The sequence below is a fragment of the Aspergillus ambiguus genome (genome assembly GCF_047715705.1).
Source record: "Aspergillus ambiguus strain CBS 117.58 unplaced genomic scaffold BDV59scaffold_35, whole genome shotgun sequence".
Lineage (NCBI taxonomy): Eukaryota > Fungi > Ascomycota > Eurotiomycetes > Eurotiales > Aspergillaceae > Aspergillus > Aspergillus ambiguus.
The window spans coordinates 142503-156658 of NW_027395548.1; the positions used below are offsets into that span (position 1 = coordinate 142503).

The following is a 14156-nucleotide window of genomic DNA, read 5'->3' on the forward strand; positions in this document are numbered from 1 at the left end:
TTGCCCCAAATTCCGCGTGCCTTCTCATCAACCTCCCTGCTTCTCAGCCGGAATTGATGAAACCACGCGGAAGATCTCAGATCCTAGTGCCTTTGAACAATGACCGTGTGACAGATGCAGCCGTTTCAGGGTCTCGTGGCGTGCTCACGATGATCTACAGGAGTCTACAAGCCCCTCCACAGCCAATAAGGTACTGTCTCTCGAGCTAGATAATGTTGACCGTTGCAGATCTGCTAATGAATTAGTCCATGCCCGTATACTGAGGGAAGAAATCCACCAATTGGCACACTATTGATACGTTGGATGACCTGACAACCTCGGGGATACCTTGTCCAGCAATCGGGTCCGTTGCTTGGTAGGATGAGGATATCTATTAGCGACTGACAGTCTTTTTCATGCGCAGAGCGAGATATTTCAGGAGGGGAGAATTGATCTGGCCCGATGGCCAGTGACCTTAGGCGTTGTAATACACAACTATGTCAGATGCTTGGTCTTCTTGGAAGGAAGTATGCAACAAGATATGCGAGCTCAGGCCACACCCGAACAAGCAGACGCATCCGAAGACAAAGCTTCCGGCTCCGAACCAACATATCCATGCTATAGAAGTTTGCTAGAAAGTGAGAAATCCACTAGAAAATGGCATATTTACATTACCATATTCTGGGTGATGTGGAGGCAGTGCAAACTAGGCAAACTAAAGTCCAGTCAAGTATCAGTTTCCTTTCCAGCTAGGCATCTCTTTTTTGAGAACTGCAATTCTACAATTCAATTCCGTTCAGCTTTGAACTAGAACAGCGCCATCAACCATGGATAGTATCAGGAAATACGAGCTCTCAGACCTTGACAGGCTAGCAGTCTCTATGATGGTGAAAGCCTTCATCTTTTATGAGCTCCGGCCTGATACGGATCTAGGCAGACTCACTGCCTCGGTAATGGAAGGGGTGAAGCATGCAACCAGCCTATTTCCTTTCATGGCTGGAAATATTCAGTTTGATGAGCTTGGAAAGCCCTGCATCGTGACAGCCCGAGGGAAACATATGCAATTCAGCCTCAATCAACCCCACCACCCGGGGCACAAGCCATTCTCTTCTTTAACCAAGGATTCATTCCCCCCCAACGATATAGATCCGTCGAAGCTCTTGCCTGACATCTCTCTCGCCGAAAGACCAATTTGTATCATGCAATTGAATATCATTGAAGGCGGCTTGATCTTAGCCTTCGCCATGAATCACACAGCAGGAGACTGGGCGTCTATGGATGCCTTCTTGACGTTAGTTTGTCAAGGGAGCAAGGCATATCAGGAGAATCAGGAGATGCCTAAATATACCCCGGATCTCAACAAAGCACCTTACAACGGCGTCCCGGGAATTCCAAGAGACAGTCTGCTCGCAAAGCTCCCATCGTACTACGTGATGGAAAAGAGCCAATTCACTCCCAAACTACCTCCACCCTTCCAAACGGGCATTTATAGGATTTCTGAGGCCAGTATCCAGCAATTAAAAGCGCAATGCGCTCCTCATTTGGATAGAGTGGACTACATCACCTCGTATGACTGCATCTCCGCTCTTCTCTGGACCTCGATCACACGCTCTCGCCTTCGGCTCCACCCCGAGAAATCATTATCTTCTTCTCGCTTTCTTCATCCCATCAACCTCCGCTCCCGCGACCCAGAAAATAAGACATCCGAGAGGTACTTCGGCAATGGGGTCTTCCCCACCCAAGCCGGCCCTATAATCGCCCAGGACCTGATCGCAGGTGAATACAGAGGGCTTGCAACCGCCGCTTCCATGATCCGACGATCAGTAAATTCAGTCAACATGACCACAATTCACGACTTAACCTCACTTGTTACGACTCTGTCCCCAACCGAAGTACTTGGTGTGCATGCTGATTTCCACGATATGGATGTGCTCATGAATAGCTGGAATTCAGGGAGAGCTGCCAAGTATGATATCGGTGGCGGATCGGTGCCAGTTGCATTCCGGCCACACCGGCCAATTACAGGGGCTTGCTGTTTAATTCTGCCTAATTTTGGGAAGGAGAAGACTTTTGAAGTTTTTATACAGTTGGCCAAAGAAGAGCACGAGGTATTACGAACGGTTTCAGAGTTTGCGAGGAATTTTGAGCTTGTAGCGTGAATAACATTTGAAGTGTGTAGCTCGCACTCGAGTCGCCGCGCACAGCGCCTAATGTAAACACCGAATTACACACTTGTTAATCACGACAGTCCAATGAGGCATCTTGACACTCACTGTTCTCATCTCATACTCCGACTGATATCATAAGAGCGGGACTAACGGAGATAGGATTTATGGAGTTAAACACATTCTCCAAGCTTTTCTTTTCGGTGACGGAGATAACCCAGAACGGATCGAAATCGGTAACTTATGCTTCCGAAGTATAAAAAGTCCAAATAACCAACCCACGCAGGGAGATTCCAGCATCGTTTCTTTACACATTCTTTCTTGTCTGCCACACTAATTAGAATACCAATACACGCCATGCCATCCCCAAAGATAGTCGTAATTACCGGTGGGAATACAGGGATCGGCTACGAGACCGTCAAAGCTCTTGTCCAGTCAGATACAGCGTATCGGATATTTGTTGGAAGTCGATCACTGGAGAAGGGAAAAAACGCCATTGCGACGCTTCGTAGGGAATTCCCGCAGTCGTCCACCAGGCTGGAAGTACTGCAGGTTGATGTTTCCACCGACGAATCCATCCAGGCTTTGGAGGTAGTAAAGGGGAAGACAGAATACATTGACGTGCTGATCAACAACGCCGGTAAATCTAGAATGTTTCTTGTACAGTACATTATCTTCCTCCTGCTAAGGACAACTAGGTTCCGCGTTCGATCTGCAGTACGTGCGAGGAAAGGGATCACTTCGAGACTGTTTCAATCAGGCCTACAACATCAATGTTACAGGCGCGAATGTGATGGCCCATGTGTTCATGCCCCTTTTACTCAAATCCTCCGATCCTCGATTGCTCTTCATTGCTGGCCTTTCCCAAATGAGTCGCGAGTACTTCCCTACGCCTCCGCAGCCGGCCGGATGGCCCAAGGAGATCGCTTTCGAGACTATTGGATATAGGTGTAGCAAAACCGCCCTTAACATGCTTATGCTAGACTACAACCATAAGCTGAAAGCGGATGGAGTCAAGGTCTGGGCTGTCGCACCCGGATTCCTAGCCACCAACCTTGGGGGAGTGGGACCCGAATTCGCTAAGTCAAAAGGGGCGGGAGAACCTCGCACTGGGGGAACTTTTATCGCAAGTGTTGTGGAAGACGAGAGGGATGAAGATTCTGGAAAGGTCATCGGACGGGATGGCATTGTGCCGTGGTAAGATACGCACTCGGACGACAAAGTCAGAAGGCGGCTTATACTTCCTAACGAGGTTGTATTGCATGGATAGAAACCGATGAGGTCTATCACCAGAGCTAGCTAGTCTTGCACATTATTCTCATTGTATCAATAGTGGAGAAATACACAGGGACTCCAACAGGTCCAGGAAGAAAGACAACAACAAAATACAAAACCAAACACCCATAGATGCATAGCGAATAAGGAAAACAAAAAAGAGAGACATGTCATCAGGTCAATAAATGATTCCCTGTATTCAACCACCTCGTCTGGGTCTCTTATTGTCACCGGCGCTTCTCATTCCGCCGCGGCCACCACCTTCCCCACGCCCACCGTCGTCGCCTCGCCGACGCTTATGAGGCACTCCTCCGCCACCGCTTTCGCGGTGATAATCGCGATCACGCTGACGGTCCCGATTACGATCCCGGTCACGTCCACCGCCCCAGCGACGCTCCTCGTCCCCGGTTGTTGGAAGAGGGGGAGGCGGGGGAGGTGGTGGCTGTCCACCCAACGAAGATGGAGGACGGAGGCGGCCTTCATCGTGACCTTGTGTGGGGTCGGGTGCATCTTCACGATCACGGCGGCGTCGATTGTCTTCGCGGGAGCCAGGTCCTCGCCGTGATGATTCGCGGGACTCGTACCTTTCTTCCCGAGGACCATTGCCAACATCGCTCCTCCGACTACGCTCACGCTCGTAGTCCCGGTTGCGGTCCCGATAGTCCTCTCGCCGATTGTTGCGAATACCGTCATCCTCCCGACGATCCCGCTCGCGCTCTCGGTCACGTTCTCGATCTCTCTCGCGGTCGGTGGGATAGCTGCCAGTGGAATACCGCGGGCCACGCCGTTCTTGACCAGTCATTTCGTCTTGCTCTCCTCGTCGTCGAGGGAGGTCCTCTTCTTGCGGTGTCCGTGGAGCTAGGAGATCAGGGGGCCCTCCGGATGTTTGCGGTCGGCCACCGTGAGCGTTAGTCTGGCGGTTAGCCCCACGGCCTCGAACCACAGGCCCAGGAGCGCGGTCTGGAGACCCTCCAGTTTGCTGGAGCATGTTGGTGAGTCCAGAGAATCGTTTATCCCGGGGGCCTCGTTCACCAAAGCCAGATGGCGGTTGGCCACGGTGGTGGCCTCCTCCGGCACGCGGCCCTGATGGTGGTAACACAGATCCCGCAGGGGGACCTCGCGCCGAGCCATAACCACTTGCTTGAGGTGGTTCTTCTTGCATCTTTTTCAGACGGTCAGGGTGCATTCCGGTGGTGTCAAGCCTTTCGGCCGTAGGGGAAGGCGGTGCAGACTGAGAAGGTGGCTCAGGTGCCGTACGCCTGGGCCCTGTGGGTGGTTGGCGATCCTGCGAGGGTCCATTACTGGACATTGGTCCGGAGTGTTGTTGCTGTCGTCCACCCCGTGGGTTGCGTCTTGGGCCGGAGGGGATATCAGCAGGCTCATGTTGCCAGAGACGCCCATGGCTCATGTCAGGGCCAGTTGGTGGCTCTCTAGTATCTCCAGCCATAAACTCACCGCCCCGCATAGGTCTTTCGATGCGAGGCCCTGTCGGTAGATCTTCATTGCGCATATGGGAGCGACGGCCGTCAGCGACTCGCTCCGGACGGTTCGGGAGATCCTTTAACGAAGGGGCCATAGAGGACAGAGGTCTTCGGTCGTCTTTGTCTGGTTGTGTCTGGTCTCCTCGTCTATGGGCTTCTCTCTCGGGAGGGTCCTGGATCATCTCCATTCGATCAGGATGGGTTGTTGGGCCACCACGTTGTCCACGCGCACGTTCTGGCCAATCTTGTTCCCGCGGTAAACGAGGTTCGCGTTGATAGGGGCCCCGGAAGGGCTCGTCCATGGGCTGACGTGGAGGGTAATCACGGTCAGGACGACCATAGCGTCCGTCACCCATAGGTTGGTCGAACGACCGACTATAGTCGTGTTCACCAAATCGACCACGAGGGTACTCAGGATATCTATCTCGACGATCATCCATCAGATCAGGCCGCGGAGGTAAGCGTGGTTCTTCCCGGAAAGACCGGCTCGGCGTGTGTGTTTGCGAGCGAGCGCTGTGGCTACTAGGCCGATCAACATCAGGCCGCTTTGGGATATTGGGATGGCGGGGCTCGGGAGCTTTGGGCGTCTGGAACTCAGCTGCAGACGGTGGCTGAGATGGAGCTCCTCCGATGTCACCCGGTCCATCAGTCGATAGCTGCTCGTTCGGTTCGTTGGTGGACGCTGCTTCTGCTGGCTCTGCGGTAGACTCCTCCTGGTTCTCCTCCGTCGGCTTCGGTGCCGGTTCAGTCTCCGTGGGCTTTGGTGCATCTGTCATCTTTGCATCCTCGATTTCCCCGTCTTCGACCTCAGTCTTCGTCTCAGACTTGAAAGCACCTTGAGATCTACCAATCGTTAGGATAAATTCGAGAATTCGTCTACATCATAACTTACTCATTTGCTGTGGGAGGTTTGAACTCAGGCGCCGCAGCATTCAGTGGACCTGGCGTCGATTCAGCTCGCGGGGTAGATGGTTTGCTCCTGTCGGCATCAGGTTTATTTTGATTTCCTTTAGGTGCCGGCTGGCTCGTGATCATGAACGCTTGGGGTAATAACCACTTCTTCTCGCGTCGGTTAAGGTCGCCGATCAATGAGGCTGCCGGGATCTTGACATCGTCGCGTTCATCTTTCTGGCTCAAGGTGTTCACACAAACAAGCATATCACGGCCAATCCAGTTGACAGCAGGAAAATGTTGGACGACTGCTTTCAGCACACTGATCGCATTGCGGATATGCATGTACTCGCCACCATTCAAACAAGTCTTTAGCGCAGATGAAAATAGCCTGTGCCACTTGTACAAGAGCCGACGGAAGTCCTCGTAGTCCAGGAATGTGGTAGGTTTACCTTCAGGGTCCACCGTCATAGCAAACCCAGGAAGGTCCTTCTTCGTTCCGAAGGCTTCCTTTTCATACACGGCCTTGTCTGCATGCCACCGACTAAGATCGCGAAGAATTTCGTTCAAGAAGCGACCAAGGTTGTCTGCTTCACGAGAGGTGCAGAGGAAAATGAGAGCGGTTAGGCGTTGTTCACGGAACAACTGGTCCAACAGGCCGACAGTGCGGAAATTGGGTGTTCCCGAGGCGTGCAAAAACTTGAGAAGTTTAAAGCAGTAGAAAGCATCAATCGGTGACAGGAGCAGTCGAGGGAGGAAGCACTGTTCCAGCAAAGAAACATTCAGGGAATCATGCTTCCCTCGCATCCCAAAGAACCAGCGATCCTTCTCTTTCTGCAGCTTCACCCTCATGTGACCGTAGGCTTTCAGATGGGCCTTGTTTTCTTCTAAGATTCGCTTTTGCAGTTGAGTGATTTGCTTCTTCTGGTTCTCCTTTCTTTGGGATCCAGCGATACTGATGTCAGATCGGTCGCTGTTGATTTGCATCACCTTTTTCTTCTGGCGATCAATTTCGTCCTCGTACGCCTTCTGGGGTACATGGACGTCATAAAGAGACAGCTGCCAAAACGTTGTATAGAATTGCAGGCCGACAATACCCCAGGTATCGGACGGCAGGACAGATTTGACCTGATCCTGCAGCTCTTGCATGACAGGGTTGACTGTCAACTGTTCGGTAGGTGCTGGCGTGGATTTTTCCTGGTCGAGCTGTTCTTTATCGACGTCCATGGACTCGGGTCCCTCGCCTTCGGCAGGGGCCTCTCCATCATCAGCTGTTTCCATCTTCACGCTCTCGGAAAGATGGTCTCCATTCTGGTCTTTCACTGCCTCTGCTTGCATCTTATCTGTATCAATGGCTCTTTTGGCCACGCTAGGTCGTCGAATCCAGAAGGCAACCTCCGGTTGAACTCCAAAATCCTTGATCAAAGATGCAAAGTCAGGGACGAAAGAGTCAAACTCATCTACCGAGAGATTGCTCCGTAGTAGATCGAGGTACTGCGCTAGCACACGGTGAATTTCGTCGAAGATGTTTCCCAATAACTTGAGTTCGGAAGAACCATCCGACTCCTTGTAGATACAAGTCCAGCGCTCCTGAGCGATAGCAATCAGCAGCTGGCCGGCAAGTTTCGAAACTGTAAGCGATTTCATCAGACGCTTGGAAGTGTTCTTGGACTCATGTCGTCGATCTAACAACTGTAGAATGGTCTGCGCCTGGAGGACCTCCCCACCAGCCATGGCCTGAATTTGCGAGTCGTTGAAGTTGGTATCCGTAATTATTCCGGCCATTGAACTGATCATTTGCTCCAACACGATAAGATCAGTGGAATTATTGTGCTTGAGCTGCTCGACAACATATTGCAGCAGAGGGGTGGGATCCATCACCGAATACCGCTTGAAGGTCCTGCCCGCAAAGGTGGAGAGCGCATTTAGCCATCGGCTGGTCAGCAGTCCGCCTTCTTGCACACGACTTCTTCCTTTTTGGCCGAGAGAGTTGATGAGGGCCCATGTCAGAATGTCGTATCCAAGGAAGGTAAAATAGCGTGCACACTCCACAACGACTTCGATGAGATTCTCGTACGATTCGATCTGGCTTATGGCGACATTGATGACAATTCCGGGGTTGGCGTAGGCGATCTTTGCCAATGCCCGAGCCATTGGACGAATGTTCGTTTTGCTAAGTCTCTTCAGAACATCCTTCGTTTCGGCCCGAGCAAGGTCAAACGCGGATTTGATATCAGGCAGTCGAGATGTCTGGCCAAAGTTCCATTCCGCATACATGTTGTACCGAGTCTCCCGCGAGAAGAAGCTCACAAGATCGAAAACTTCATTGACAACACCGGGGTTCGCTTTAGTTAAACTTATCGAAGGAAGCAAAAGGCGCTTGCAGAGGTCCTGCCACCGCGCCCGGTTCTCCAGCGTCTCATCCTTGTTGAGACTGTATTTTCCAATTCGGGCAAGCTTTGTCAGTAAGCTCGGGTCCTGTCCAATCTTATGCCCAGACAGGTTGAGGAAGGATGAGCATAGAGCGAAAACATCGTCCACCGACTGGCACAATGGAATATTATCGGCCCAATCGTCCCAGTAGAACCGATAGTCAGTACCATCATTGGTGTCTTCCTTATCGAGTTGAGCCCATCGAAGGACGCGTCGTGGAGGAGCCGGGGAAAGCCGAATTTGACCCTTACCCAGACCGGATTGATCGTGGCTTAGGATCTGCTGTTGTTCACGAAGATCCTCTGCGTCAGGTATTGGCCGCAACGAAGTATAGACCTTATTGAGACAATGATGAAGAATGCGATGGATAAATTCGGGAAGCTCAGGGTAGACGTCCATGAGCCAGGGGAATTTGCTGAGGACGAAGAGTGCCTCCGGAAGCGCACCGATGGCAAGTAGGCTCTTTAATAGTTGAACCTTTTGATCAGAGGGCTCCGGGAGATCGCTCTCTTCCGCTTTGGCAGCTGTTTTATCTGCATCTTGTTCCTTCCCTGGGGTCGCAGATCTCGTCTCCGACTCTCGAAGTCGTGGAGTCGGGAGAGTATCATCTGACAACGCACCAGCCATCATCAGGGCATTCACACCGCCACCAGGGCGGGCAGCCCTTTCTCGCTCCGCCTTTTCCTTCAGTTTCTCCTCCTTCAATGCATCCATGGAATCGTCCGGCCTCCAGAGGTGGGGATACAGGTCGCGGAGAGAGATGAATCCGACCTTGATCAGCAGCGCAGCGAGGTAGATGAGGTTGTCGGGGAGAACATCAGACTTTGACCGAGCAGACGATGAATAGAAACGAAGCTTGAATCCGAGAAGCTGTGCAGCTACTCTGTTGCCCTTTGGTGGCAATGTCCCGGTCTCCGCGATCCACCTCCTTGTCTCTAGTTCCTCCTCTGAAAGATTATTGGTTTCCGGAAGGATCTGCTGCAACTCCTGCTCAGAGACCGGCCGACGACCAATCTCAAAGAAAGCACGAATTCCAACGTCCTTTACCCGGTCCCAAAACTTCCGGTCCCGCTCCTCGTTGTTTCGAATAATCTCAGCGCGTTCCTCGTCGGTCGTCACCCATCCTGTAGATCCTGGGAGAGCCCAGTCAGGTAGGCCCGTATCGCGGGCACTACCCTCCAACGTCCGGAAGGTATCTTCTTTGGGCCACCACGAGCTGGCCCGCAGGAGCTTCACGAAGAAACGGTATTGCTTTACGAGGACAGCAGCGAAAACATCCAGAGTCACATCTAGGACGCGGCCAACATCCATGTCAAACGCACCGATCATTGCCTTCACCTTCTCAAAGGTATCGTCGACAACCTCACTAGAGGGTGGTTCGTTGTTGCTTGTCGTGAACAGTTCTGTCAAGAGCTTCGAGTATCCTTCCGATTCTTCCCGAAGCAGGTTGTAGTTCGATTGTCTGTACAGAAGGTTTGTCTGTTTGCGGATACCCATTCGGGCGAAGGTCTCTCGAACGAGGCCCAAAGACTGCAGGAGAGGCGTATCTAGTTGAAGGCGCATGAGCGCAGGATTGATGGCGGTGGAGAACACAAGCGGTCTCAATGCGCTATTAGATGGATCGGAATCGGTAATGATCGATAAAGTGTCTAGAAAGAGGGAACGAGGATCGAGAAGCGTAGCCTTTTCTTCGTTGTTCATATCGACATCCTCCGCAGCGACGTCTTCTCCAATAATGTCCTTCACGGCACTGCCCGCGTCAGCTGGCGACAAACGACCATAAAACGCGCTGCGAATGAGTTCTTGGTATACTGCGGCTAGCTTCACATCATCCTGAGCGTTGCGCGCTTGAATCCCATCCTCCACCAGTTTCTGTCTCCCGGTCGATCTCCAAGCCTGTATGACGGCATCGTTGGCATACTCGTAGGCGAACGGAGGGGGAGGCCCGGTGGGAGGTTCTTCGAGTGACATTTGAGGGGGGGGAGGATGGGATTGAGACTGCGGCTGGGAAACAGATGAAGGTGCTGGTGTAGGTGAAGGCGGCGCCGGTTGGGTCATTCCGTTTGCTTGATCGGAGTCCGCAATGTCTTTCGCTGGTGTGGTGTTCGGCGGTGACATCCCTCCATCCTTGCGGCCGCCAGGAACATTATGATAATCATTGCTAGGTCGCCGGCCGATGTTATTCCGACCACCTCGACTCTGCTGTCTTCGCCCTCTTCCGCGCGTCTCGGACGGGTCGCGATACGGATGTTGTTGCGCCATGTTGAGACTGCCCGGCCGATGGGGGGAAGGACGTCCGCCGTCGTTCACTGAATCGCCAGACCACTGTCTTTCTACTCTCTTCCGTTTTCCTCCGGTACCTGGAGCCATGACAGCGTGGTCAAAGCTACAAGATCAGGCAGAGAACGGGGATGTTTCCGACAGGTCGCGAGGCATTAGGGGGTTGACCTAGGCAGCGATAGATGTCAGCGCGATGACTGAGAGATTAATCAAGAGGGAAACCAAGGAGAATAACCTGTAGGGGGAGAATCATCCAAGGTTGGTGGGAGCACAATGGGGAGCTGGTGCAACAAAGCAGCAACAACTTGGGCAAACGGGCGGATATCAAATCATCGTCAGAAATCAAGCTTGGCGCCTCCCGCGCTTGAGTCGCCTGTCTTTGTCCGCCCGCGCTTATTCATCATTCCATCTGACCAAGTAGTTACGTAGTTATATAGATGTAACTATCTCGATTTCAACCTTTTCTGTCGGGATCTTAATCATGGTCGCATACGCTAGAAGTGGGTAAGATTGAGATTCATGCGAATTATTAGACAAAGCTTTCTCTGTCCGAGTCATTATCCAAATCCGCCATATATATTATGGCGTCACTGGCATTGCTGAAGGTTGGGTGCAAGAAAGCAAGTTAGGAGTCACTCAAATAAGCTAAACAAAACCAACAAAACCTTATGAAACCACTAGATTTATTTATACACAAGATATACAAGATTTGGATAAAATACAGGTTATCCAAAAGTTACTCAATTAATCTAACTACGTTGACCCCTAACCGCAATCTAAACTATACAATAAATGTAAACGACCTCGATCTTAGATACATGTACTCCTGTAATTCGGTTATCAGGGATATAATCCATCTCGAATCGACGGAGCGCGATGGAATATCTGCCGCTAGTTATCACTATGGATATATTGAATTGAACGATAGGGATGTGAATGTGCCCATTTATGACTCAAGGGGAGACGAGAGCGACAGGAGAGCGAAGTCTGTAGAGCAGAATAATTCAACTGTCTAGTAGCACCTGGTCTTAGTACCCATTTGTACTCTAATGCTAATAGTATTGGAGTTATGCAAATAATTTATACTGGTATATGCACGCGAACTAGGGGAGTTGTAGATGGGGGTTTATATATGTACTCTACTAAATTAGCGCCATTGGTACTTGCTTAAACCATCAATATTCAGAAACAACATAGGTACCCTCATGAGTAATCCGCCCACTACACCACTTGACGCGGTCAACATGGTGGAGAGTGTCATGCGCCGAGCTGCAGCCGACTGGATGCATCATTTCGAAGCAGCTCTGTCATGCATGAGAGAAATGGCGGTAAAGACATATTGTACATAACACCTCCTTAACGCCCAGGAGACATTCATCTGTGTCTTCCCAATCCTTCAGCTATATACCGTGTTTTCACCAAGATGAATGCCTCTAGAACAGCCATCTACCCAAGGTACAACCTAATGATTTTATATATATGTAATCCGGTATCAACTCACAGATAACAGACATTATGTATCCCAGGCTCTAATCACTGCCGTGCGAAAGCGTCTCGCATTAACCGAATCATCCAAATGTATGCTCTTCCCCTCCGACGAGGCCATGAGGCGATTTCTTTCCGCTTTGCGAGATCAAAACGCACGAAACAGCGCCACTTCGGTTCTATTCTACCTACCACCCAACCTGCTACCCGAAGGAGCACCATGGGACCGATTCTTCGCTGTCGTCTACCATCAAGACTTTCACGACGAAGCGCAGAAATGCTGCGCTGCAATGGGGATTGACGGCGGGCTGTCAAGTCGTCAGACGGAGTTTTGCTCCGAATACATCGACCGCATGTCATCCATCTCAAGCAATCCGGCATTTACGACGCATGGCGTCGGATTAGGCGAAGTTACCCAGCCTCTGAAGTACTCTACAATGTCCAAAATGTAGCTAGTTGATGAAACACGAGGAGATAGAAAAGACCATCTGCCCATTAAACTATACGTATATCATAAATCATGCCGAGTAGAGACGGTCCTCAAGCCAGGCCCAAATCCTTCGCCTCCAGATCTACTATGGACGGAATCAACTCCATCAAACTGGGCTGAGTGGGGGTCCAGCCCAACAACTTCCTCGCGCGAAGCGCATGGCCCCGCGAGCTGCTACCCCATGCGTACAGCCCGAACTGATTCAGCTCCGTCACCTGGGCATCGCTCAAGGGCTCGACCTCCGGCGAGGGAATGAGCTTCTTCTCGTAAGCCACACGCGCCACCTCCCGCTGGATATCACCCCAGCAGAAGGGCCCATTCTCGGCCAGATAGTAGCCCTTCTCGTTCCAGGTGGCCTGGCCACCGCCGGCGGCGGCGGCGTCGCCGAGGGCGAGATACACGTTGCTCAGATCCTGCACGTGTACCTGGTGCCAGATGTTCTTACCCTCGCCGACGAGCAGACCCTTCTTGCGCTTCAGCACAGCGTCCGTGAGCCAGTAGGCCTGTACGCTCTTCTGGTTTCTGGGTCCGCGGCCCGGGCCGTAGATTGTCGGCGGGCAGACGATGGCGGTCTTGACGCTGGTGGGGTTGCGCAAGCCGGCGTCGATGATGATCTTGTCGACGTTACGGTGCAGCGAGTCGTCGGGGAGGTTGACGAGCTCGTCGATGCCTTCCCAGTCGTTGTGCTCCTTGGTGCGGTAGAGACCCCAGGTGTTGGTGCGGAAGTCTTCGACCGTCAGGATACCGGTGCCGGAGGTGTGGATCAGCCACACGGGGTTCTGGGGCGTGTGGTGGGCGACGCCCTTGGCGATGGCTTCGGCGGACGCGACATGATCGCAGTCGGCACAGTCTGTGGGTTGGTTAGAAATGAACCAGGTGCAGTTTGGGACGCTGAACGTCGGCGGTGCGGCTTTGGTAGGACGTACGGAACACGATATCGGCGTTCTTCACCTCCTCCTCGATGATGCTAGACGAGTCAAGATCGCCGTGGATAATTTTCACGTTGGGGTATTTGCTGGCAACCTGGGCACCCTTGTCTTTGTTGCGGACGAGGACCGAGTACTGCCACTCAGGGTGGGCCTGATGTACGGCGTAGAAGACATCACCACCGATGTAGCCCGTAACTCCGGTACTGAACAATTAGCTGAAAGTAGGGCATGTTGGAGTCACCATTCACCTACAGGAAAACCTTCAAGGGAGCCATTATACGAGATGCTCAAAACTGTGTCAGTTGTGGGAGGTGGCCAGGATAGCGTGGAAGTTTAAGTCCGAAGGTCTGCAGGTGGGGAGGCGTTTTATTATATACTCGGTAGTTACGTCCGAGTTCAGTGCTTTGAAATCAAGAGTGGATAAAATGGAGCCGGAAAGAAGACGGATGCAAATCAGAGAACCAAGACGAGGACAAGAGTGGGGGTGGGGTGGGAAGAGCTTCGGTTGCACGGGGCAAGCAAAGGGACCCAGAATCCGATCTATAGGCTAGAGTGGAATTGGTGATGGGGAAGGCCCTTTTTGCCTATTCTGAGGTTGTTTGAAGCTGTAGAAGGGGCCCTTTTGGTCGTAGGAGTGCTATCCAGCTGGGCAACCGCCGATGACGTCGTTGCGGGGAAAATGCTTGGTAAGCAAAGCTTTCATAACTAGCTGAATAGTTAACTTACCTATAAAGTGTCTCGTATATCA

At 51.9% G+C, this 14156-nt stretch overlaps 4 protein-coding genes across 4 annotated transcripts; 2 read left to right on the top strand and 2 right to left on the bottom strand.

Annotated features, from left to right (window-relative positions):
- Positions 1-763: 763 nt before the first annotated feature.
- On the top strand, positions 764-2908 carry BDV59DRAFT_185271 (transferase). The gene is made up of 4 exons (XM_073690823.1): positions 764-2087; positions 2152-2380; positions 2431-2784; positions 2843-2908. Exons 1-2 carry the CDS (start codon positions 807-809, stop codon positions 2188-2190), a joined length of 1320 nt encoding a protein of 439 aa, XP_073544866.1. The 5' UTR covers positions 764-806; the 3' UTR covers positions 2191-2380; positions 2431-2784; positions 2843-2908.
- On the top strand, positions 2502-3345 carry BDV59DRAFT_204702 (uncharacterized protein; the record flags this gene model as incomplete). The annotated part of the gene is made up of 2 exons (XM_073694510.1): positions 2502-2784; positions 2843-3345. The coding sequence occupies 2 exons, from the start codon at positions 2502-2504 to the stop codon at positions 3343-3345; spliced, it is 786 nt and encodes a 261-aa protein (XP_073544867.1).
- On the bottom strand, positions 3190-10800 carry BDV59DRAFT_185273 (putative THO complex component (Rlr1)). The gene is made up of 2 exons (XM_073690824.1): positions 5793-10800; positions 3190-5743 (listed from the first exon to the last, which is right to left on the bottom strand). Exons 1-2 carry the CDS (start codon positions 10592-10594, stop codon positions 3619-3621), a joined length of 6927 nt encoding a protein of 2308 aa, XP_073544868.1. The 5' UTR covers positions 10595-10800; the 3' UTR covers positions 3190-3618.
- A 1647-nt stretch (positions 10801-12447) lies between these two features.
- On the bottom strand, positions 12448-14087 carry BDV59DRAFT_99715 (putative nucleoside-diphosphate-sugar epimerase). Its single transcript, XM_073697481.1, has 3 exons — positions 13661-14087; positions 13406-13611; positions 12448-13329 (listed from the first exon to the last, which is right to left on the bottom strand). The coding sequence occupies exons 1-3, from the start codon at positions 13681-13683 to the stop codon at positions 12530-12532; spliced, it is 1029 nt and encodes a 342-aa protein (XP_073544869.1). The 5' UTR covers positions 13684-14087; the 3' UTR covers positions 12448-12529.
- Positions 14088-14156: the final 69 nt, after the last annotated feature.